General features: G+C 39.5%; 1 protein-coding gene across 1 annotated transcript in view; it reads left to right on the top strand.

Moving 5' to 3' along the window:
- Positions 1–26,768, top strand: part of LOC126253661 (actin-related protein 2/3 complex subunit 1A-B) — a 42,395-nt gene that overhangs the window by 887 nt on the left and 14,740 nt on the right. Inside the window, exons 3-7 of the mRNA XM_049955179.1 lie at positions 8,867–9,018; positions 9,189–9,297; positions 13,490–13,662; positions 20,438–20,555; positions 20,667–20,845. Of these exons, the coding sequence (XP_049811136.1) occupies positions 8,867–9,018; positions 9,189–9,297; positions 13,490–13,662; positions 20,438–20,555; positions 20,667–20,845 (731 nt within the window). The remainder of the gene's footprint in view (positions 1–8,866; positions 9,019–9,188; positions 9,298–13,489; positions 13,663–20,437; positions 20,556–20,666; positions 20,846–26,768) is intronic.

Raw genomic sequence — 26,768 nt, forward strand, 5'->3', positions numbered from 1 at the left:
AATTATTTGCAATTTGAACATTATTTAGCAACCCATCACACCTTTGTGGTTACTGCAGTTTCAACAAAACATGAAAGATGAACACTTACTATTAATCAGTCATCTCAACAAAATAATAATCATGTGCAAGTCAGGTCTTAACTGGACAATGGAGGCGAAATAACCATTTGACAACACACTTTCTTTATGTTATGAATATTATTTAACTGTGCATTGTGATGTAGACATTCTGTAAAGCCCATCTGCCTTTCAAAAACATATTAGGCCCCACGTAAGTAAAACACATTAATGGAGGTGAAGGAGTTTGAGTGGATTCATTTGGAGGAGCTCAAAATCGTAACACCTAGGTTAGGTATCGTAATTGTTACTAGGACACCCCTATTTAAACAGTCTGACCCTTCGGTGCATATCAACAGAAATTACATGACTGCTGGGGAAAGGGCTTTTTGTAATTATTCTAGGACAGCTGCCACAATTCTCTCATCACCCTTCACACCAACTTCTGAGCAGTCACTGTTGCAATTCACGTTTATTTGGCACAGAATGAGCATTTCCATTGGTCAGCTCTTACTGAGTTAATACAACTACTTTCCCATCAAATTCCACTAAGAGATTTTAATACACATGGGATGATGGAATTTGTTCTTTGCACAACCTCTGCACTAGGGATATAATTCTTGATAATTCATTTTCACTCAGAATATCTACCACTCAGTAAGTACATTAGCGACATTTGAATGTGAAAATCACCTCAAAGGGATGACTCCACCATTGTATTACTGTTGTACATAAAGTTTTGTATGCAGCCACAGCTGTTATGTATAACAGTAATGTGCCCAGCCCAAAATTTGCTGGACACCCAATGATACAACTTGTGTCCTGTTTGAGTGACACATGTATTTCTCTGCCATTGGGAATGTGTAGGTGGCACTGCAGTGGTACGGACAGAATCTATTGACACAGGACAAATTAGCATTCTGTATTACAGGCACAAAGACGTTACAGATAATTGAGTAAAGCCAGAAACTGTTCGTTCCTTAATTCCATTAACTGTTCATCGCCACATTGTCATTTGATACAGAGTTACAGTAGATAACCACCTGTCACAGCTGCACTGAACAATCTATAACTGTTAATCACTCCAAGGAATTAAGGCCAGATCTCAGAGAACATCAAAGAAACTTTATTTCTAATGCAGGAGGAGGCTATAAATTGGGGTTGTCTTCAGCTCAAACATGGAAGTATATATCATTCTGCTCTGTGTGAGAAATTCAATTCAGTTTATCTGTGGCTAAAGATATACACTGCTAGTATCCAGTAACATTCAGTACTGCATGCTGATCCATCTCAGTTGTGCATCTGTTGACATCATCTTCAGCTTTATCAACCAGATTGACCAGTAGGTACTACATTCCGACTCATGAAATGAGGCTACGCTGATTCCCCTTCTAAAACTACACAAACCTAGCACATCACAAAAGTCTATCACAATGTTGCCTCAGCAGCTGCCTAGGAATGACTCCTGAAGGAACTGCACACTAGTGCCTCACTTGGATTCCTGAATCATGCAAACTTGGCCTTTGTTTCTAGTGTTAATTCATGAGGGATCACTCAAACTTTGATAGTCTGACCCTACTGGAACTGACCACGTAAATATCATAGGGTTGTGTTTCAACTTTATGAAAAGTCTGACATAACATCGTGGTACCCTTTACTGCAGACAAATTTTGTAGTAGAAATCACTGCCATATTTAAAGTCCCTTGTTGAACTGTCTCAAATGAAATGTAGTGTGTTAGTTTCTCAGGTTAAATAGGTGGATACGAAAAAGAAGAAATATTATGCAAAATTGTCCAGTCTGTATTTCAGGCATATACCAAGACACACAAAGCTTTCAACAAACAGAATACTGTCATTATGGAAAGATATTTTGCATAGCAATAAGCAGGAAAATGTTAACTGGTATGTTATGTTGCTAACTTGTCCTCGTATATGATAACATAGAATTAACGTCCCGCATTGGCTCTAAATCGAAGAACATTACTTCTGGTGACGGGTACTATGAAGTTGACAGAAATTTAGAAAGTAATTAGCAGAAATTTCTACTGTTAGTCCAAACCATATGCCTGAAAGAATTTGTGGTGATAGTATACTAGGCTAATAATTCATTATTAGCAGAAGGTGGATGATAATCAACAGCTGGTACTACTACCAGATAGGGACAGTAGGCATGCAGAGGTTTTCCTATGATTTAGTTACTGAATGACATTCCAGTCATTTACAGCTTCAGTGAAGAACATGAAAGCACTCATCTTAAGTTGGGACATTTTAGTATTACTGATATGAGTAAGGTGGGTTGGTTCTTCTGTTGTAGGCCTACTTATTTTATTGGTACGTGACTGTTTTCTGGCTTTTAGGCCATTTTCAAGTTATTTTTTGCAGTAGAAAAATTTGTTATGTGCATTAAAATGGAAGTGTCTTTAAATTTATATGTTCCTTTCATTTCATTCACACATGTTAAACAAGAATAATGGCCTCAAAGACAGAAACTAGTAACATAACAATAAATAAATAAAAATACATACAGAAGTGGAAAAATACCACCTTCTTTTAATAAATTTCTTGCAGTGGTACCTACATAGAAGAAAATATATTGGCAGTGTTGACTGGAATACATTCTTTGAAATTCTGAAGATAATGGAGAGAAAATAACAGGAGTGAAATGTTACCTTCAACTTGTACAGAAACCAAACTGCAGTTATCAGTCAGACATGACGGTGAAAAAGTGCTTGAGAAGAGAGGGAAACAGGGTTGTTGCTTATTCATGACTTTATTCAATCTAAACATTGAGCAAGAAGTAGAGTAGAAATTTGCAAAATATGATTAAGTTTAGGGAAAATAAATAAAAACTGAGGTTTGCCAGTGACAGCACAGCGTAAGACATGGAATGGGTAGAACTGGGAGTCAAACCCAGAATCTTTGCCATTTACAGTCAGATGCTGTACTGATTGAGCTATCTATGCATGACTCGTGTTCCTCTCACATCTTTATCTCCACCAGTTCATCCAAACTTAAGTTCTCCACATTTTGTGGGATATTACTGGAAGAAAGTAGTGAAAGTTACACTTTTTAGAGTATATACATTTTTTAGAAAAGGTTGCAAGTTGATCTGTTTCTGGAAACTTGTTCTTCTTACAGTTAGTGCTATGCAAGTTAGTGGGCTGAAATATGGTGCATTCTGCCCAGAGAAAGATGAAGCTAATATTTTGCAGTTTAGAAGCGTGCTGGTTTGTATCCATCACATTTTGTAACTGTTGTCTCCACTAGTAACTTCGTCAATGAACAGAACAAAGAGCATACTGGCAGTTGCAGAATATTTTCCACCTCACCCAGTGCAGACCAGATCATGCACTTGTCTTTGAACATTCACAGCACTCCAACAGCAGGAAGAATGTCTCCATAACTCATCTGTTTCTTAAGTGAATCCAAACCTCTTGCACTGCTAAGTACAGCCCTTAGTGTCTTGCCTTCAGAGATGAAGTACAGTTGCATGTTAAGTTATAGGAGTGTCAATAAACCAAAAGAACGGCCTATGCTATTTTATTCTCAACTCTGTGATTAACATAAGTGACCAAAGGGTGGTGATGAATAATGTTCAGATATGGTGGTGGCTACCTACACTATACACAGGGTGGTGGTAAATTCCTGTTACAAACTTCTAAGACATATAGAGGGTAGTGAGTACATAACATTTTGAATAGGAACCCATGTCTGGAAACGTATCATTTCCTTCCTACGACAATTTCAATGCAGATGATTATCTCATCCACACCCACATGAGGAATGTACTTAGGCGTGACCCAGTATAGTTGTTGCAATCCATTTGAAAAGAATACTGACTCGTTCCGTTATTACTCATGCATTTGCATTACAACTTACACCTTATGGTTTACATTAGTCAACAACAACAAGAACCCAGCATCTACAGCACCAGCCACAACGTACTGATGCATTACAACAGTGGCTCGATGTGGCGGCCACCAACATTGTTACACACATTGTACCGCCGAAGCATGTTCTGGTACACTCTCTCCATCCCACCTGGTGTCTCTTCAATGTCTTGTGCAGTGGCCAGAACTCGTGCCTGTAGATCTTCCTCTGTCTCTACAGGTGTCTCATAAATTAGGCTCTTCATATGACCCGACAAGTAGTCCATAGGGGTTAAATTCGGCTATCGTGGTGGCCAAGCAGTTCGACCACCACGGCCTATCCATCTTTCACCATACTGTCTGTTGAGATGTGTCCGGACAGCCAGTGAAAAGTGAGGTGGTACTCCATCATGCTGAAACCACATTTCCTGACGGACATTCAATGGCACAGCTTCCAAGGACGGGTCCATTACGTGTCGTAGGAAGACTAAGTATGCAGGACCTGTGAGCTTGGATGGAAGGAGGTATGGTCCTATCACATGACCATCCAGAATACCTGCCCATATGTTAATTCCAAATCTGCCTTGAAATCCCTGAACATGCGCAGCATGAGGGTTTTCGTTCACACAGACATGGCTATTTTGAGCATTCAGAACACAATCCCTTGTGAACATACATGCATCTGTGAAGAGAACTCGACATGGAAACAGGCGCGTCGATGCAACGGTGCAGGAACCATGTGCAGAAGACGACACATTGTGGAAAGTCTGCTGGACCCATAGGGTGTACCCTTTGTAAGTGGTACAGATGTAATTGTTGCTCATGCAGGATGTCTAAGACGGTACTGTGACTAACAGCCATTGCACACACAATTGTTCACGAACTCATTGACGGGCTATCTTCAATGCGACGCAGTACACCTTCAAATTCGGCAGTGCAGCATCGCCTTGGAATACCACAGTCCTGGCTCCTCATGGTGAAGGTACCTGTTTCTCGAAGCCTTTGTGTAACTTGGGCGAACAGTTTGTGTGATCGAGTGTGACGGTGTGGAAAACGTTTGTGATACAGCTGACTAGCAGCTCTTCCGTTAGCTCCAGCTTCGCCATACTCAAGGAGCATGTCTGTGTATTCCCCAAACATGTACTGCACCATGTTTCCTCTATCGGCGATGCACAGGTATTGACTTGGTCTCTCAGCAAAGTGGACAATAAGTGACATCTGGGGATCGTTTAACGTAGTACACGTCATTGTGTCTACCCTGTTGCATACCAGGACAGGGAACTCTTGAGACATTTCTCTTGCCCTAAGCAGACGTTGACGAGGTACACATCTGAATTGAAACTGATGTAGAACAGAAACGATACAATTCCAGACATGGGTTCCTATTCAAAATGTTCTGTACTCACTACCTCTACATGTCCTAGAAGTTTGTAACGGGAATTTCTGACCACCCTGCTGAGCTTAGCACCCAGCAGCTGCCACATTAATTTCTAGTTTAGTTCCTGATATCTTACCACTGACTACATAAAGTTACGAAGTTGTAATTTCTTAGAACTGACCTTAAGTAGTGCTCTGTTTGCAGCTGAATATGACTCTGTGAGTAATGTTTATGTTAATTTTAGTCCATTCTCCGACAATATACAGAATAAGTTCCGAGCCACTCGGAATGTTGATTGCTCCATGAATTTACAAACTGTGTGTCAGGTGAATGTTGCAATAGCTATGGTATCAACCTTTTTAGCTGTGTATTAGTTGGCATAGCAATTAGTAAAGCAGCTTAAGGCTGTTGAGGTACCTCCTGTTGTGATATTCAGTTTTCTGTATAATTCACAAGTGTCTGCTTTGCAAACACCGTATGTCTGTGAAAAGAGTAAAAGGTACAATCAACTTTTCACTCTAAGGATTTTCCAAAAATGTTCAAATGTGTGTGAAATCTTATGGGGCTTAACTGCTAACGTCATCAGTCCCTGAGCTTACACACTACTTAACCTAAATTATCCTAAGGACAAACACACACACCCATGCCCAAGGGAGGACTCGAACCTCCACCGGGACCAGTCGCACAGAAGGATTTTCCAAGATAAGCTGTTGAATAAAATTTAGTTTAATACGTACATGTTATAACTGTGAGACTGCTTAATTTCTTTGCAAATCCATTCAACCATCTCATAAGAGAACATGGTTTCTCTTTTACTATTTAATATGATCTGGAAAATATTTTATCAATCTGTTGTAGAATTACTTGTACAAGAATGCCAGGAGACTAAATTATGACTGTTTTGATTTCGCACACACAAACAAACTTAATAGAATTGAGAAAAATATTAATGTGAATGCTCCTGAACACTGGACTTGAGACTATAAGTGTGAGACATTTACCACTAGACCATTGGCCCATACAGCAACATGTGAATCAAATGGTAGAGAATGGCTTGTGTAGGCGTAAATGACTCGGTGTTGGCAGCTTGTGTAATGTATTGGGCGTCATAGTTGAACTGCTTATTGTAGAGATAGTGATTCATTCTGGTTTGTCACAGTTGTGACGAGGTGACTACCCAATTTCTTGTCAGAAACTGAGGTTAGATTCAACTGTCTGTTGCATAAAAATTAGAGAATAAATTGTGAGTGGCCAGTATGATAAGACCAATATCAACTTCGAAACTCCTGTATTTCAGTAGTTCCTGCTATAAAAAACCAAATGGAGTGCTGCAAACTTTTGCGACATTGATGTGTGCATCAATAAAATAGCAAAGGGACCCTGAAAGGCCCCCAATTTGGCAACACCCTCAGTGCCACCCACGTATGTTTGTTGAGCGCCTTTAAAATGTACTTGTCAGGTACTACTGGACCCATTCAGCTGAGTGGTGCCTTGCTGCTGTAGCACTAGAGGGGAGGAAAGCCCCCCCCCCCTCCCCCTACAGTAGTAGGGGTTGCCCACCCTCAGACACTATAGCAATCATGAGGCACCACTCAGCTGAATGGGTTTTGAAGTCTCTTCGAGGCACACTGCACTGCAAACTGTCGTTTCCAACTGTGAAAATTGTAGGGATCAAAGCCTCAGGGAAGGAGTGGTTTCATTGACTTCTTCGGCCACTCGTAAGAAAAGTGCACAATTTCAGTGCTGGATGTCGGGGCTATGACCTCTACTGGAGATGCGTCAAAAGAAGGGGTGAAATGTGGGTAAGAGGTGTGACAACCTTCCCATCATGCGGAAGGATTGTGGTGAAATTTGGTGATAATGTGACATTAAACCACCCTACGCCTCATACAGACTTCTGAATTGTGACCTTTCTTTGCACATGTTCACACGTTGCTGTCTGAAGTGTTGCTGAGCCTGAGGGTGACGCTGCAGGACACCCTGCTTTTGCATCATTATGAATGAAGATTGTAGGCACCCTTGAGCCAAATTTCAAAGTAATGTGATACAGTGGGAGACAATTGAAGGGTTTTGAAAATGTGAATATCTCTCTTCAGACAAACCCTTCTTCAGCAAAGGAAACACAAGTACATTCACACAAGTAACCACACATAATGCACACATTACTTCCAACTGGTCAGAGTTCCCAGTGGCAGTGGTCATGTGCGCATGAAATGTGCTTGCTCGTGTGAATGTGTGTGTTTCCTTTACTAAAGAAGGCTTTGGCTGAAATCTATAATATATAACAGGCATGTAGTTGTGCCTGTCTGCAACAGTGGGTCATCTTTACGGTGAGTATCAATCTATCCTTTTCCTAGTATTGTGGATATTTCAACCTAGAGTTTACATCGCTTTATAATAGTCTTGCATTTTTAAATTACAAGGTGTGTTTTTTAAATAAGTACCGTTTTGAAATTTTAAAAAAGACGTGCTAAGATATCTCAATAATTTTATTTTCACATGAAAGCCTGTACCTTAATCTACTTTTCTACATAATTGAGGCACTTGTCATAACATTGTACCAGTTTTTGAATACCCTCCTCATAGAAGTCTGCCGCCTGACTTGTTAACCACTGCATCACCACTGTTTTGACTACGTCATGAAGACGCTGACCGCCCAGGTGTTTCTTCAAGTGCAGGAACAGATGGTAGTCACTGGGCGCAAGATCAGGGCTGTACAGAGGATGATCTAGAGTTTCCCATCGAAAAGATGTGATGAGATCTTTGGTCTGATTCGCCACATGTGGACGGGCATTGTCTTGCAGCAAAATGATGCCCTTGCTCAACTTGCCATGTCTTTTCTTCTGAACTGAACAGTGCAGATTGTGCAATGTCTTACAGTAAGCTGCTGCATTGATTGTCTCATTATGAGACAGAAATTCCACAAGCAATACTCTTTTTTTCTGTCTCAAAAAACTGCACATGATTTTCTGGGCAGAAATTATTTGCTTGAACTCCACTTTTCTGGGTGAATCTGAAAGCCACCATTCCATGGACTGTTGCATTGTTTCTGGTGTGACATAGGCCACCCATGTTTCATCTTGAAGAAACACATGGGTGGTCAGTGTCTTCAAGACGATGACGAAGTCAAAAACAGTGGTGATGCAGTGGTTAACAAGTCAGGCGGCAGACTTCTATAAGGAGGGTATTCAAAAACTGGTACAACATTATGACAAGTGCCTCAATATTGGCGGAAATTATGTAGAAAAGTAGATTAAGGTACAGGCTTTCATGTAAAAATAAAATTATTGAGATATCGTAGCATCTCTCTATTTAATTTCAAAACAGTACTTACTTAAAAAACACGTCTCGTACCTTTACTGCAGCTGTTACTTTCATGTTACAATATGCAGTCTAATTCTTTATTTTTTTGTGCTTCTGATGCGTTTTTTCCATGTTGTGATGATTTTTGACATCAGAGTTCATTATAGAGGGGCGAGCACACAATTGATGTTAGAGTATCATTGAAGCATATGGTAGTTCCACTCCAGACTGTATAATTTGTTATGATATTTTTTGCAGAAGTGGCTTTGTCTCCTAACAACCATGAGGTTCACATTTATAAACGTCTAGATAATGACTGGAAGTTACTGGATGTGTTGAACCAGCATGATTTACGTGTGACTGGTATTGATTGGGCTCCTAAAACAAATAGGATTGTGACCTGTGCTGTGGTATGTTTAATATACTATTTAATCTTGTAATATTTTTATTTTGCTCTTTATATCTTCAGAGATCACAGAATTTCTGGATATTGACAGTCGTTTTATTTCATTACAATATTAACCTTTTTCGATTTGTATACCTATTAAGTACATTTTGAGAAAAATTTCTTTATTTTTAGGATCGAAATGCGTATGTGTGGACTCAGGGTGAAGATGGAAAGTGGAAACCAACACTTGTCTTGCTGCGCATCAATAGAGCAGCCACATGTGTGAAGTGGTCACCACTTGGTATGCTTAGAATCATACTTTTTGATGTTGTTTTAGTAGTTAATACTAGGAATATGTAATGGAGTGCTAAAATTTCATGGCTGTAAGTTTAATAATTGTACGTAAAAACTCCACATTGTGCTTTGAAAAATACTATAATGCATTGGCCCATAATGTATTTGTTGTTTCCGCTCTTTCGAAGTGGTCACTCCAACCCAGTACAATTGACTGTGTAAGAGTGGCAGAAGGAAGTTTCTTACATTATGTAACAAAAGCTTTCTGAAAAAGTGTGTGTGTGTGTGTGTGTGTGTGTGTGTGTGTGTGTGTGTGTGTGTGTTGGATCTGTATAGCTCATCCATAGTACAGGGGTGTTTTTTAAATAAGTATCGTTTTGAAATTTAAAAAAGACATACTAAGATATCTCAATAATTTTATTTTTACATGAAAGCCTGTACCTTAATCTACTTTTCTACATAATTTCCGTCAATATTGAGGCACTTGTCATAACGTTGTACCAGTTTTTGAATACCGTCCTCATAGAAGTCCGCCGCCTGACTTGTTAACCACTGCATCACCACTGTTTTGATTTTGTCATGAAGACGCTGACCGCCCAGGTGTTTCTTCAAGTGCAGGAACAGATGGTAGCCACTGGACACAAGATCAAGGCTGCACGGAGGATGATCTAGAGTTTTCCATCGAAAAGACGTGATGAGGTCTTTGGTCTGATTTACCACATGCGGACGGACATTGTCTTGCAGCAAAATAATGCCCTTGCTCAACTTCCATGGACTGTTGCTTTGATTCTGGTGTGACGTAGGCCACCCATGTTTCATCGCCCATAACAATTTGGCTTAAGAAATCATCACTGTCATTATGGTATCACTCAAGTAAAGTCAATGCACTGTCTAAACGTTTGGTTTTGTGCACATCCGTCAACATTTTCGGTACCCAACTTGTGCACAATTTTCAGTAATTCAAGTGCTCGGTCACAATGCCACATAAAGCACTACGAGAAACTTTAGGAAAGTCATCCCGCAAGGAGGAAATTGTAAAGCATCTGTTTTCTCTCACCTTATTGTCCACTTCCTGCACAAAACTTTCATTAACGACCAAAGGACGCCTACTCAGTTGTTCATCATGCACATTTGTGCAGCCATCTTTAAATGCTCTCACCCACTTTCTTACCATTCCATCACTCATAATGTTTTCTCCGTAAACTGCACAGATCTCACGATGAATATCTATCGCTTTTAGGCCTTTAGCACTAAGAAATCTTATAACAGCCCGTACTTCGCAGTCGGCGGACTCGCGATTATCAGAGGCATCTTAAACACTCAGTACACAACGTAAACAAGGAAGAATTGGACTGTAATGGCATCAGTGCATAGATTAAAGTACAGGCTTTCATGTAAAAATAAAATTATTGAGATATCTTAACATGTCTTTTTTTTAATTTCAAAACGATACTTACTTAAAAAAACACGCCTCGTAGTATTTTATGACAATTTCATACAGATTCTGTTCAATGCAATAATTCTTGCTCAGTTAGTGTGATTTATGATGTGCAGTCTCCTCATGAACCTTGATCAGTCATCTCAGTTATTTACCAAAATCATCAGTCAGTAATTAACTTTTCATACATTTTTTTGAGTTCCTATGTTTCTGTTGAAATTGCAGCACTGTAATTATACATTTGTGGCATAAACCACATTGCTATGAAATATTCAAATATGTTTTGGTTTAAAAAACAAGCATTAACAATGACACATTATTTTAAATGTGTAAAGGGAAATAGTTTCTAATCTAAAAGAATGTTGTTGTGAAATGGCAAAAGATACGTTTCATTATAGCTCGCCTGCTGATTTATGTATGATTAAGCACACTGGCTGATCACAATTCTCTGGACACCTATTAGGGGAAATTCATGTGGGTTGTATCCATCCTTTTTCATTATGATGGCATGGACTCTGCTGGGGTCACTCTCAGTATTGTGTGTGTGTGTGTGTGTGTGTGTGTGTGTGTGTGTGTGTGTGTGTGTGTGTGTGTGTGTGTGTGTGTGAGAGAGAGAGAGAGAGAGAGGGGGGGGGGGGGTAGCCCATTCTTCCTCAAGACCCAAAACCAGGGAAAGGTGGTGATGTTGGACACAGGGGTCTTGGGTCTTGAGCCAAGTCAGTGTTTTAACTTGTCCCAAAGGTGTTCCATTGGGCTCAGGTCGAGACTGGCGCGGCAGGCCACTCCATTTCAGGAATTTATTGTCCACCAAATATGGCTTTAATGCTTAGCATTGTCATGCTGAAACGAATAATTATCTCAAGACTGTTCCTCTACTGTTCACAGGTCACAGTGCTGTAAATAACGTGTTCATAAGCTTTCACATTTAGTATTTCCTTAAGCTCAATAAGACGACTACACCCCAACCAGGGAAAACACCCCAATGCCATATCACCATATCTTTGGTACTTCACTGTTGGCACTACACATGGTGGTACATAATGTTCTTCAGGCAATCACCAAGCCTAAACTCTTCCATCGGATTGCCACAGGTTATAGCTTGATTCATCACTTGTTTCTAGTCATTCACTGTCCAATGACATCTTTACACCACCTCAAGTCTCGCATAGCGTTGGCTGCAGAAATGTGTGCTCAACCTTTGTATCCCATTCATATTCAACTTCCTACGTACAGTCATTGTGCTAGCTGGACTGCTGATAGCACTTACGAGTGATACCTTGCACTAATTTCATGCAATAGTTTACAACCCTCCTCCACAATGCCGGTTCCTGTCTGTCAGTACACGAGGTCTGACAGAACTTGGTTGGCTATGCTTCCTTCCTTGATGTTTCCAATTAACATGTGCAGCATTATAAGGGTTGAAATATCTTTGATGAGTTTGTTACTCACGTGACATCCAATGTTCCAAATCAGTGAGATCACCTGACTGACTCATTTTGCTGTCACTACTTCTCTACTGACAACACAATACTCCCTACCCCCTTTGATACAGGCAATCTGCCTCTCGTGAAATCTAGTGGTCAGTTGCGAATTATATTGGATTTTTAATCAGTTACTGTATTTCATTGCAAGTTTGTATACAACAGATATTTTAAATAAAATTTACATATAATTTGAAGAAAAAGTGAATAAACAAATATGAAACCTAAAATTTCATTTAAAAATATGTGAGTTACCTCCAGACACTGAGATTGGCACCCGGTTCAAGATTAGTTATTTTGAGTTCTCATCCTGGAGAACTCTCTTCATTACAAGTATTGACCAAGAGGATGAAAGATGAACATTCTGGTTACTGAATTATTGTTTGGTTTCAGGTTCAATTCAGGGGTTCAGAGTTGTACACTATTGGGTATTGTTAGAATACATTTCATCTGTTAGCCCTATATTACAGTACATTATATATAAGTTTTTCAGTGATAAGATGAGATTGCATGAAATCCAGCGCACACAGAGGTATTTAGATAGTCATTCTTCCCTCACAGTCCATATGCAGATCAAACAGGAGGAAAGCCTGATACGTGGTGTAGTGGAAAGTACTTTGTCACACTTTTTACAGTTGTTTGCAGAGTATGAGTATAAATGTAAAAGTCGTATTATTTAATTTACTGCCACAATGAGAAATTGTCAAGTATGGATCCTCCTTGAGCTTGGATATTTGTGAAGGTGTTTTTTCATAAAAGCCTTCATTTGCCAAAAGGGCTTTAGAATGTAAATGTTTAGTATCACATGAAATAGTGACTTGCTATTGGTATTACATCATCCTTGGTGAGAAGTCATGTAATGACCTTAATTAAATCCTGTAGTATTCCTTATTATATCTTTGTTTGCTAGTAATTTGGACAAGTATCATAATTGCTGCATTATGTACACTGATGAATTCAAGTAGGGCCCACATCTTGTTTGTTCAAGAACCATCCTCAGGATTTTTATTACTAATACTTTTGTTGTTTTGTATTCCAAGTTATATATGAGCTTCAGAAGAAAAGAGAAAGAAGCTAGAGCTATTCATACACAAGCAACAGCCAGAAAATTTAGTAATAATAGCAATAATAATACAACAAATAAAAATTTCATGTACTTGCACAGTTTTTACTTGCACTTCTCTCCACACAAATGAAAGCCATTTTTTCAGAGCTTCAGTTAATAAATGTTACCCTATTGACTGTTTTTGAATCAAATGCTTTTGTCATTTGTGCTGCAGAAAACAAGTTTGCTGTTGGTTCCGGAGCACGACTGATTTCTGTGTGCTACTTTGAAAGTGAAAATGATTGGTGGGTTTCAAAACATATAAAGAAGCCCATCCGCTCCACTATCACAGCAATTGATTGGCATCCAAACAATGTGTTGCTCGTTGCCGGATCAACAGATTTTAAGGTGAGTATTTATATGTGAATGTAATAAAGAAGAAACTTGTTTTCCGTGTTTGTAGGTAAATCATTATTTTCAAAGTAGCTGCAAGTTTTAATAATGTTTACAACTTTAAATGTCAGTCATGTGCATTTCCCAAATTGCTTAAAAACAAATACAACATAGCTTTGAAGAGGGTGAGGCTTACCAGTTTTGTCCTTACTTGTGGAAAGGTAATGTGTTCACTCTCCATTCTTCCTTATTTTTTCTAAGATAGAAAGCATTCCAAACCTTTATAACGGTTCTTCTAATAGCATTGATCTGGTATATCATTTTAACTTCAGTAAGCGTGTGCAGATGCAGTTATCTGCTCTGCTGTGATGTCGTACAATTTTGAAGTATCGTACAATTTTGAAGTCATGTATATCACATGGTTTTGAAGTCTTGTGATGAAATTATTTACCTCTCGGAAAAAGTAAACATCACATGGTTAACAGAGAAGTACATTTGGGTTGTTCATCACACCCATCTCGTTCACATTGCATGTTGGTTGAGCATCCTCATATATGAAAGTCGTCTCATGGCATGTGATGTTGTTTCAGCCACCATATAAATTGAATATCAGGAAGAGTGTATTTTGCTGCACATGAGGTTTCACATTGTGAACCAGATAAGATTCATGCAGTTGGGAGGTAATTTTGCCATTTTAAGCATGTGGCAAAAAACGTTTCCAGATTGGCTCTGCAGAGCTTCAACTTCCTGAGAGACTTGTAGACTGAATTTTCTATTGTATTCTTGCTAACAAAAGAACACTGTCAGCATCAGTTTTTCAGATGCAGCAATGGAATATTGCATGGTGTAAGACAGTTCTCAGTACCAATTGAAACAAATGTTTTATTATTGCTTCAGTGTGTCAGCATATGTTTTATACTAACTGTACAAGAGGGTACAAAAAAAGGAATTATTTTTTAAAAGCTATATATTTTCAAGTTGTTTACAAAACAAACTTATCTTCTTTGAAATACTCTCCATTACAACTAATATATTTGTCCCACCAGTGCTCCGCTGCTTAAAATTTTTTTTTGTAGTCATCTTTAGAAATGGCTGACAGCTCCTCCCTTGTTTTTCTCTTGACTTCTCAAATTTTGTCAAATTGGTGTCCTTTCATGCCCCTTTTCGTGTGTGTAAATAAGAAAAAGTAACACATAGCCAGGTCGTGGGAGTAACATGTATCGGGCAGCAGAACCATGCCATTTGTAGCCAAAAACTAACAGAGATGGCTGTGTGTGCAGGTGCATTGTTGTGGTAGAAGAATCAGTCTTCTGTCTGCCACAAATTAGGTCTTTTTTGAAGAACACTGTTGCACAATCCTCTGAAAACTTCCAAATAAAAGGTTTGACTGACTGTCTTACATGGGGGAACAGACTCTGAATGAACTATGCCCTTGGCATTGTTTTGATGATGTTTGATTTGACTCAACATTTTTCTGGCAGGGTGACGATGACATCTTCCATTGGTTTCTGGGTCGTAACCATAGCACCATTACTCAGCACCGTAATGACCTTTGACACAAAATCTTGATGAGTTTCAAGCTGTTGCTTCAAAGCACGCAACTTGATGTTGCTTTGGATTATCAGTCAGAACCCGAGGAACAAACTCAGCAGCAAACCTTTTCATTCCCAGATCTTCTGTTAAATTCCGCTGAACTGAGCTCCAAGATAATCCACTAATTCCTGACAGTTGATCAGTTGTCTTTCAATGGTCTGTGAGCAACAAGCTCTCGAATTTTTTCAATACTTTTGTCGATTTGGGCAGTTGATGTACGTCCTGAACCAGGTTTGTCATCAATGGGCATATCACCATTTTTAAATCAAGAAAACCACTCATACACTTGAGATTTTTCCATGGCATCATCTTGGTAAGCTGTTTCCAACATTAAAATAGTTTCAACAGCATTTTTACTGAGTAGAAAACAAAATTTCACAGCTACACTTTGTTCACTTAAATTTGCCATCATAAAAAATGAAACAAGAATGAAGCAGCACTAGCAGAAACAATCACTACAGATGAACAGAACAAGCCAGGTCAACAATGCAGGCAGCACTGAACTGGCAATGAGTTGTGCTATACATGCCTAGCTACAGAAATGCATACTGCGCAAGCTCCGCCCACTTCAGTGTTATTCCAATATCTCTCTCTCTCTCTCTCTCTCTCTCTCTCTCTCTCTCTCTCTCTCTCGTAAATATTGTCATCCTGTGTGGTCAGTGTTTATTACAAAATCTCAGTCATAGGTTGCAATGGAGGCTTTGGCCTGTCGCTGAAAGAGCTTGACAGGATGACGATGACGACGACGACTCGGTGAACTGAACATCACTTGCCTGTGATTTAAACTGCATACTTGCTGCTATCGCCCAATGCTGAAGAGAAGCTGCTATGTGCTCTGCACCTTCTCTGGCTTCAGTGAATCTCTTGAATGCTCATTTATTGACAGCATTTAATTTACCAACTCAGTATACTCCGTTTTCGATGTCTGCTTCCCATCTCTTCACTAAGTTCTTTCTTATTAACCTTGAACTTACTTCCTTGGTCTGCAATGTTTTCATACTCCAATCAGGATGCTGTTTCGCCAATACAACTGCAGTTATTTTGACACTCAATGTTACTTACCCCAGGTCTTCTCTCTTGGATTTGGTTCATACACTGAATCTTTATATTTTCATCCTGATTTTACAGGTGATACGGTTGATGCACTTGAATCATCGGTGATATTAATACTGTCAACAAAATCTGGAAGAGCTTCAGTTTTATTTTCATAGACAACCTCTTCAACTTTTACAAAAGTCACTTCCTGGTGCATACCATATAATCCAAAACTGCGGATAAAACAAGATCTTTCAGAAATTGATGTGCTCACAGCTGGCAGTGCAAAGCTGTTGTCTCAAAATAAATTTGAGAACTTTTATCACGTCAGTGAGTGCTTGTTTGCTTTTTTCACTCTTGTTTTCAACAATACCTGCAACATCTTCAACGTTTTGAACTTCACATTCTGCCAGCAAACTTGTCGGAGGTTGTTGATTCTCTGAATTTGTGAACAACATTGACAGTTTAATGTGAACACAGACCACCAACCTCACTCTGCTAGATGCAGAGAATCACGGGTAATCAAGCTACAGCATAAAAACACAAAAAACATTAATAACTTGAACATAATTAACTAAGCACCTCATATTATATTAATAAAGGTTGTTTGTTTTTAGATGCTCTTTCTATGTATAGTATTGAATGTTCGATTTTTCATCATCGACTTTGACCTCATTTTTTCAAAAACTAACACTGAATTCATCTTTTTGAGGTTATCACGTACTTTGCCTCCTCAGTTATGTAGGTAAACCCCCACACATGCCAGCTATCACTTACATTGTTTGTTTGTATAACATCACAAAAAATACATAAGTAAATACTGCACCTGACAATGAGAATAAATTCTCGAAACACATTTCATCCAGCATAAAAAAAAAAATCATAATTATATGGCACTGTGTTTAAACCAACACGCAAGCAACACAAAGTGACTGAAGGTTTCAACTAGTGCTGCAGGCGGTCAAACGGTGAAACGCACTAAATATGATCCGACAAAGATGTAGCCTCGATCACAACAATCACGACATTGTGCAAGACTGTAGAAGCAGTTTGGAACTGGCTGTGATTCGTCATTATATCTTTATTCGAACTAACGTTGATGACCCAGAAGCGGTATTTGGACATCAGTTTACGAAATCCATTTTGGGAGCACCATATAAATGGGGTGCAATTACTCCCATCAGCCACCACACTGAGTAGAACTTCGCAGCAGCAGGAGATACGGCACAAATTGTTCCAACTTTTACATGTTTCCCACTCCAAATCCACTGAGCAGAGCGCCTAGCTGTCAAGAAACTTAATCACGTAATGTTTGTAAATACTACTTGATGGCAAACATCATTCCAGCGTCATTTTATGTAATTTTTTTTTCTTCGCAAATTTCTTTTATAAAGTTTAAGTCACGGGAAAATTATAAATATGCTGATGTAAAATTGGGTGCAAATTAACATTGTGGACATAGGATATTTCATGGGAGCGATAAAAAAGTGTTGTAAATGGCGGGAAAACATTAATTTGAAGAATATAAAAGTGGGGTTATACTGTAGAATGTCCTTGCTAAACCTGATAAATATTGGTGACCCACATGTCAGTCCCTCACCTTGTTAGTCCCTAGAACAGATTCCCTGCTGACAACCTAGATTATACATTGGACTGGACTACAGCTTTTCTTTCATTATTTTACACCACCTATTTGTTGACTTACATTTGCTCCTCACTTCTAGGTTTGAACTACACCCTTTCAGAATTTTTTCCTGAAATGCAGGTCATGCAGGGAAGGTCACTCAGTCCATGTGGAGATTTATCAGGTACTTGTACAGTGGTAGAACCTGAATGCACAGGGAATGCACTGTCAATACTAAAGCTGTCACCTCCCTGTTTGTCGAGGAGTAGGTGCCTGTCCGTTTGGGTGCACCATGACTATGGGCAATGGCCATTGAGCCAGACGGCTATTGCTCTGGCTGGGTGGCACCCATGGGAAGAGCCTTTGTTTGAAATAGGCAGCAACATGGTGGATAGCTGGCCAAAGTTATCATCTGGTGGTCACAGGGCTCTGGCAATCTTTCCACAGCAGTTATCAGGCACCATGAAAAGACATAAGCTTTCAGCTTGTTGCTGTGAAGCTGCAGCTGTGTTAAGACATATGAGAATACTTCTGTGTAGATTTTTACAAACATGTGACCTTTTTCTCCTTGGAAAAGTCTTAGGAGGCAAGCACAACAAAGTGACTTACTCCTCTTTGTTCCTGGATTGCATCCAGACAGATGGAGGAGGTCAAAATCATGGTTTACTGCTGTGATGTGAAGCTGTGTTTCCCTCACTCAATACCTCCTCTCTGTTACATAGGACATATTGGCCTCATCAGCTGACTGAGGAATTGGAGGCGTGCCCTGTCGCCCGCTCTGACTATGGGAGCACATAACTGACGTTGTTCGTTGGTCGGACCTGGCTCCTGTCCTCCCAACCTTTTCCATTGTTCTTATTCTTTTACATTGTTGTTGATTTACTGTCTCATCATTGTTGTTGCATTTCCTGAGATTCGATAAACTTGTCCACATTGCTAGTTTTCTTGTGGTAGTGAAGGGTGAGAGAATGAGTCAGATGCAGCAAGTGCATCTCCCATTGCATAATATGTCGTGGGGTTCTCCAGCTGCTTTCTGAGCTGAGCATTTTGCTCACCTACACCCTCTTAGCCCACTCTCACTTCTACTTGTGTCTGTCTCTTAATTTTATCGGTTCTTGGTTACAATCATATTGATCAGTATTTGTCTTCTGTATACATCCTCTCAGAAGACTCTTCCCGGCTTGATGCATATAGAGTGGAGCCAGTGATGATCACACCTAATGCAATGCTTTAAATGTCAGTGCGTCGGGCACATATTTACCCACTGTACTTACGACCTGATTTGTGAAGACTGCAGTTGACTACTGCATGAAAATGCACCATGTGAGCTGCCCCTTATCTGTGACAGTTGCATAAACAGCCAGCCTCACCAGCCCCCATAGTGTACTACATTATTTAAGAAATGCAAAATCCAAGCATTGAAGATAGCCAATCGCCTCTCAAATTTTTAAGAGTGGAAAAAATACTATTTGTTTATATTCTGTCTACATGATATCGACTTTTGCCACCACTTTAACCAGGTCGTCGGCAATACTTTGTATATTTACTCCCACATTGTTGACTTCTTGTGGTTCCTGCAGCACCATGTTCATGGACCTAAACTCCCTGTACCCAGTCAGAGAAGGAGCATCCTCCTCTGGTGTCTACCAGTGACAGGAACCCCTTTTGGAAACCCTGTTACCAGAAGTCTGCAGACCAGTTACCCAACACCAGCCAGTGCTGAGGAAGCCAAGACTATGGATCACAGGATTGGCCTCTCCTCTTCCATTCCCATGCACATTCAACTCGGTTCTTCAGAGGACCCGTCAACCTCTTTATATGACACAGTTCTAACACCTAAGTGTTTGGCCTACCGTTCAACTACCATGATGGTGTGGTTTTCTTTTTTGATTATCTTGAGGATTTGTGATTTAGGTTCTTCTTCTTTGCCTTTGCTGTTGGCTGTGGTTCTGGTAGCATGACTGTAGTCAGCCAGGATGATCAGTCCTGCAGCTCGCACCCGTGGGCACGCGGAGTAGCAAGTTAAACTGCTAGATGTTGAGCAGCTGGCAACTTGGCTGTACCCACAGCAGTGTCACAGACATCTAGAGCAGCAGGTTGTTTGACTATGTTCATCGTACGATCAAAGAGTATCAGGAGCAATGTGACAAAGCTGTCGATGTCTCCATTTCTAGCAGCATCAGTATAGTTGGTGCTGAGTGCCATGTTGTTGCAGTTGGTAGCTCCGTCATGGTCATGGCCGCTGCCACCTTCCGAGAACTGACATCTAACCTAGACATGCTGAGTGTTTTCTACCACAGTTTGTACACTTAAGTGCCTCTTCATGTGGAAGTGAGCAGATATAGACATCAGGCATAAAGCATTGGCGTACCCTGTGCCCGATGCACTGGCATCTGAAACATTGATGTTGTTGTTGCCTCACCTTCAAGTTCTGCACTGTGACTGGCATATTTGCCATTTTATTATAAACTTTCTTGGAGCACTGAATGTATGTAAATAATTACAACAGTATATTATCTAAGGTGCTTGTATTTTCAGGTGAGAATCTTTTCTGCCTTTATCAAAGACATAGAGGAAATGCCACAACCTTCTCCATGGGGAATGAAGATGACCTTGGGACAGTTACTTGCAGAGTTTCCAAATTCATCAGGAGGAGGTATGTCCATAAATATTCTGTATTTAGGTGAAACGGTTTCTCTGTAATCTATGAAAATTTTGCAAACCTTTTCCACTTTTTCTCATGTGAGATTTCCTATTTTATTTGCAGGAGGATGGGTGCGAGCTGTTGCCTTCTCAGGTGATGGGAACAGAGTTTGTTGGGTGGGGCATGACTCTTCCATATCTGTAGCTGATGCAAACAAACAAATGACAGTTAGCAAATTACGTACTGAGTTCCTGCCATTTCTGAGCTGTGCATGGGTTGGTCGAAACTCAGTAGTTGCAGCTGTAAGTAATTTTATGAAGTTTGTCAGAATATTTTGAAACTTACCAGTTGTCATTTAGTCAGTCATCTTTTGGATATATTCAGTAGTTGATTGGAGAACAAATGTTGGTGCGCTTATATGACCACGTTTGTTACCCACTTTTTGCAGGTGCGCAGACAAAAGAAGTCATGTGCTCACTACTCTTACCTCTTGTATTTGCCAATGAGATCAGTATGTTACATACAAGAAATTGATAAATGTGGCTGATATGATTAGTCCCATGAAGTTCGAAGTGAACAGTCGAACTGGTTGAAACTTACCAAGATAGTAATTAAAACTGTGTGCTGAACTTAGTCCCAAACCTTGACCCTTGCCTTTCGTGAAATGCTGTTTCTAGGAGAACTATTGAGACAGGCCATTTGATCCACCTTGCAGCTTCTACTTAGCAGTACCTCACTCCCACTTCATGAATTACACAGAGGGTCTAATATATACATCTTGCTGAACTAGTATCATTGGAAAAAGAATTGGAGAATTGCTTAGCTACAGTCTGTGTGTTGTTTCGAGAGTGAATGGCACAGTCTGAGAGAATACTTTGATTGTACATACATACATGCAGTTATTCTGTTAGGATGGCAGTTTTTCTTTTGTGGTTGTTATTATCTTATGAATAATGAGCATTGAAGAATGTTGATCTAAGCTTCTTTGTTCCAAATGGGAAAGCACACTTGTATGGTGAAGGTACAAACCAAGTATTTGAGTAACTGCAAGGGCAGAATATCCTTTGCAGCTCATTTCACAGAAAGATCATTGTTGAATAATTCAAATGATACTGCAATAATTATTTATGTTGACAGCATTTACATAGACATTACTGGGAAGTTTAGAAAACAAAAAGTGTGCACACTTTATTTGCTGATGCAAGTAAAGCTCCACCACCACCACCACCGCCACCAACCCTACTTCCGATGGGAAAAAAAATTGTGATGGCTTAATAAATTAGTAAATGTTGACTAAAGGTCCATTGTTCTAGATTCCAATCCCCAGTTAGTCCTAGTAGAATTTTTTGTCGTCCTTATTGTTTCTTCTGTTTGAATATGATGCTGGCAACAATCAGAGCAAAATGCCTCGGACCTCTGGAGGTGATGGAGTCCCACCTCTAATTGACAAACCAGGGACTCCTCAGATACGACTCGGCAAACGAATGGTAATGAGATGGGGAGCTATTAATATCAACGGGGCTACTCTGGGAAGAAGGTAGAGCTGGCAGAGGCTGCAAATAAGATGGGGTTGGACGTTTTAGCTGTTAGTGACATTCAGGTAAGGGGTGAGAAAGAAGAGGAAGTGGGAGAATACAAGGTCTACCTGTCAGGAGTCAAAGCAGGAATAGCACAATGGGGTGTAGGGCTTTACATCAGGAAAGAAATGGAACCCAGCGTAGTTGCAATAAGGTATGCAAATGAACGACTGATGTGGATAGATTTGAAAGTGTCTAGCAAGAAAATTAGGATTTTGTCAGTATATTCACATTGTGAAGGGACAGATCAAGATAAGATGGATAGTTTTTATGACGCACTCAGTGATGTAGTTGTTAGAGTAAAGGACAAGGATGGTGTTCTGCTCATGGGTGATTTTAATGCCAGGATTGGAAATCGAACAGAAGGGTATGAAATGGTTATGGGTAAATTTGGAGAGGATATGGAGGCCAACACAAATGGGAAACAACTCTTGGATTTCTGTGCCAGTATGGGTTTAGTAATCACAAACTCCTTTTTTAAACATAAGAACATTCACCGGTATACTTGGGAAGGCAGGGGAATCAGATCTGTCATTGATTATATAATAACAGATCAGGAATTCAGGAAGGCTATGAGGGACACACGGGTATTCAGGGGATTCTTTGATGACACTGATCACTATTTAATCTGCAGTGAAATTGGTATTGTGAGGCCGAAAGTGCAGGAGGTCATGTCCATGTGTAGGACGATAAGAGTGGAGAAACTTCAGGATAAGGAAATCAGACACAAGTACATAACAGTGATCTCAGAAAGGTACCAGTTACTTGAATGTAGTCAATTACAGTCATTGGAAAAGAAATGGACAAGGTACAGGGACACAGTACTTAGTTGTGACGGCAGATTCGATTGAAAGTTTACGAAGTAATATTTCAGAGCTAGATCAGAAATGTAAGGACTGTGGTATGAAGATTAGCATCTCCAAAATGAAAGTAATGTCAGTGGGAAAGAGATATAAACGGATTGAGTGCCAAATAGGAGGAACAAAGTTAGAACAGGTGGACGGTTTCAAGTACTTGGGATGCATATTCTCACAGGATGGCAACATAGTGAAAGAACTGGAAGTGAGGTGTAGCAAAGCTAATGCAGTGAGCGCTCAGCTACGATCTACTCTCTTTTGCAAGAAGGAAGTCAGTACCAAGACTAAGTTATCTGTGCACCGTTCAATCTTTTGACCATCTTTGTTGTATGGGAGCGAAAGCTGGGTGGATTCAGGTTACCTTATCAATAAAGTTGAGGTTGCGGATATGAAAGTAGCTAGGATGATTGGGAACAATGGCAGGAGGGTGTCCACACAATGAGGAAAAAAAAAACAATTGGGAATGAACTCTATAGATGTAGCAGTCAGGGCGAACAGGCTTAGATGGTGGGGTCATGTTACATGCATGGGAGAAGCAAGGTTACCCAAGAGACTCATGGGTTCAACAGTAGAGGGTAGGAGGAGTCGGGGTAGACCAAGGAGAAGGTACCTGGATTCGGTTAAGAATGATTTTGAAGTAATAGGCTTAACATCAGAAGAGGCACCAATGTTAGCACTGAATAGGGGATCATGGAAGAATTTTATAAGGGGGGCTATGCTCCACACTGAACGCTGAAAGGCGTAATCAGTCTTAAATGATGATAATGATGATATTGTTTCTTTCATCTGTGGCAACAAATTGTATAAGTGAAAAATGTCATGTTGTCCAATTGTCAAGAGTCCACATTAAAATAGTTTCCCCTATAACTAATGTTGTCATGAGATAAAGGTTACTCATAGGCAGTTAATAATAGTAATGGATCATTCTATAAGTTACATTTGGCATTGTAACTGTGAGAGTGCATGACAGAGTTCCATTCTGAGTCCTGAAGATGGCGTGATGTTGGTCTCATGTTGATTGTGTTCAGTAGAAATAGTAGTGCAGCTATTTATTATTTTACAAAGCAGTTTTTAACCTTCCTAAAAATGTTCATAAAAACAGAGAATGTGTGCTTACAATTTTATTTTTATTATTAACGCCACCATGCTGTATAGGCTGTACAATAATTTTGTGTTGCCTGGTGATCAGTTCAGTTGCAACAGTAACACACAAAGGTTTATATACTAAAATGTAGACTTTCATGGCCGGAAATGTCATGTTCATTATAATTATCCATGCTGTTTTGCTGTGGTCAACCGACCACAGCATAACAACCCGGATAATTATAATGGACATGAGATAAAGGTTTGTTTCATGAGCAGTTTTATAAAAATGACATTCTGTAAATAAATCGATCTCAGCTGTATTATCCTTATACTGTACAACATTTTTCATGCATCACACCTTTTTCAAGCATATGCCAGTATATAAGAGTAAGTTTAATGCAATGATGAGTTATGGTTCTGATGTTCTCAACAAAGTAACATTATATGCCTACCTGTTCTGGCAATTGCCTGAAAATTGGTGTGGCGTCCTAAACCTGTGTGCATAGCCTAACAACAAAGAGAGTTGTATACCTTAGGTTGAATTATGTTCTTGTTTCACATGTCATTCACATATTTGTTGCACCACTTTGTTCAAATGGTTCAAATGGCTTTGAGCACTATCGGACTCAACTGCTGTGGTTATCAGTCCCCTAGAACTTAGAACTACTTAAACCTAACTAACCTAACGACATCACACACATCCATGCCCGAGGCAGGATTTGAACCAGCGACCGTAGCAGTCGCACGGTTCCGGACTGCGCGCCTAGAACCGCAAGACCACCGCGGCCGGCCACTTTGTTCACCCAGTAAAATGTTAATAGTACTGTACAAAAAAGTGGACACTTATCCAGCTGACTATTTGCTTCGCATTATGATGTTTGGCATTATCAGATAGAATTCTCTCACTTGTTTTAAACTATAACTGCACATATTTCCACAAGCTACCATCTGGTGCCTTATGCCTTACACGGTCATTACTCATTTCATTGAAAGCAGGGAAAGAATGTGCTTTTTGTATGTCTCTGTACATGCTAAAATCCTTTTAGTGTGTCTAAAGTACCGAGTCTTCATTTATTTTTCTGGGTTACAAACCATAGTAGCCAGTTACTAAACATAGTAGCCTTTTTTAAATTTGAAGTTACATGCATCGTGCATCAACTGTTGTCAGGATTAGCATCTATTTTTTCGCAGATTTAACACCACCAGTTGTCTATTGGTGCATTGTTAGTGGTTTCAAATTGATGGAAAACAGTAAAAGAATAAGTAAAAATTATTGGTGATCAGGGAAAATAATAATGAGAGGGAATAAATTGTTTTTATTCTTTATAATAAGAGGTTTCTGACTGGAATGTTTACTTCTGCAAAACCTTCAACAGTTTCTTTCCCAAAATGGTCCGTGCTTGTTTTCTTCTTTTGGCTCTATGTAAGCTTTCAACAAATGATTGTTTCAGTTGAGAAGCAGCAGCATTTTCCCACTGATGAGTAGTGTATTTCCCTAAGTTAAAGTGTTTTCAACATTATCTTTCTTTTCCATCCAGTTCAATAATTAACAAAAAAAATACAGAACACTGATTTCAAATTTATAGTGTATGAGCCCTGATTAGCATATTGCACAGCCCTTCTATGGGCATGTACAGCCTTGAGGTCCATAACTGCCAGTGTTACAGGCAGAACTGACAAGGTACTTAGACTACAGGTAGAACCAAAAATAGTTACTTGTGCTTTACAGGTAAACTCTGTGTGGTCAAAATATGTTGACCGATGTTTTGCTGTAGTGTGGTCGTGTGGTCACTCGTGGCAGTCTGCTACAAGCAAGAACTTAGACCCCTTCTATTCCATAGATGAATATCTTAAGAGACTGTTAAGCCAGCTTAAGTAAATGTATCTATTAGATTTCAATTTTGACAACACTTGGTCACAACAGTCAAGATTAGGTATTTTGTGTATGATAAATTTATTAATAGTGCATAACAGTGTTTCATTCTGACAGTGTGTTAATTCTGTTCCAGTTTACTGCATTGTATTAATCTATTTTGACTATCTACTGACAAAGGGTCAGGGTAGTAAGTATTATATTCAAATGATTTATGTTTTATGTTATACTTTCCGACATGTTCCTCACTCATGAGAATCATCTCATTTTTTGAGTCTGCAGAACGAAAACTGAATCTAATCTAATCACATGTGATGATAATATTGCCAATCCCTTCTGATGTGGGAGCCTTACCCCTACCCCGTGATGGACCAGTGTTAGTCTCATCACTCATTTTAAAGTAAGAAAAGAACTAGCAAAGTGTCGTGTGCACTGAACTTGATGTGGTTGGCATCATCATAAATGAGATAGTTTAGGATGCACCTCCATCCCATCTAAAACTTCCGTATTTAAAGTTTCAACATACTAGCAACTTCAACTAGCAGAAAAATGTACTTGTTTCTTTGTTCTAAAATGCTAGGTCCCACATCTGAGTCCAATGTTGCCATTCTTATGGAGACCATTCAGCTGCCCACAGTTGACCAGGCACTAGAGCATAGCTTGAGAGTGCACTGATACATTGTTGCATTTATGCACAGTTGCATTGTTTATGTTTCAGGCGTGTTCTTATGCACTTCTTTTTTTAAACTGGGCATTCCCAGATAATGTGCAATACGAGAAACTGAAAATGGGTTAATTTCTTTTGATATTTATATGCAGAAAATAAAGGTAT

The sequence above is a fragment of the Schistocerca nitens genome, chromosome 4 (assembly GCF_023898315.1).
Source record: "Schistocerca nitens isolate TAMUIC-IGC-003100 chromosome 4, iqSchNite1.1, whole genome shotgun sequence".
NCBI lineage: Eukaryota > Metazoa > Arthropoda > Insecta > Orthoptera > Acrididae > Schistocerca > Schistocerca nitens.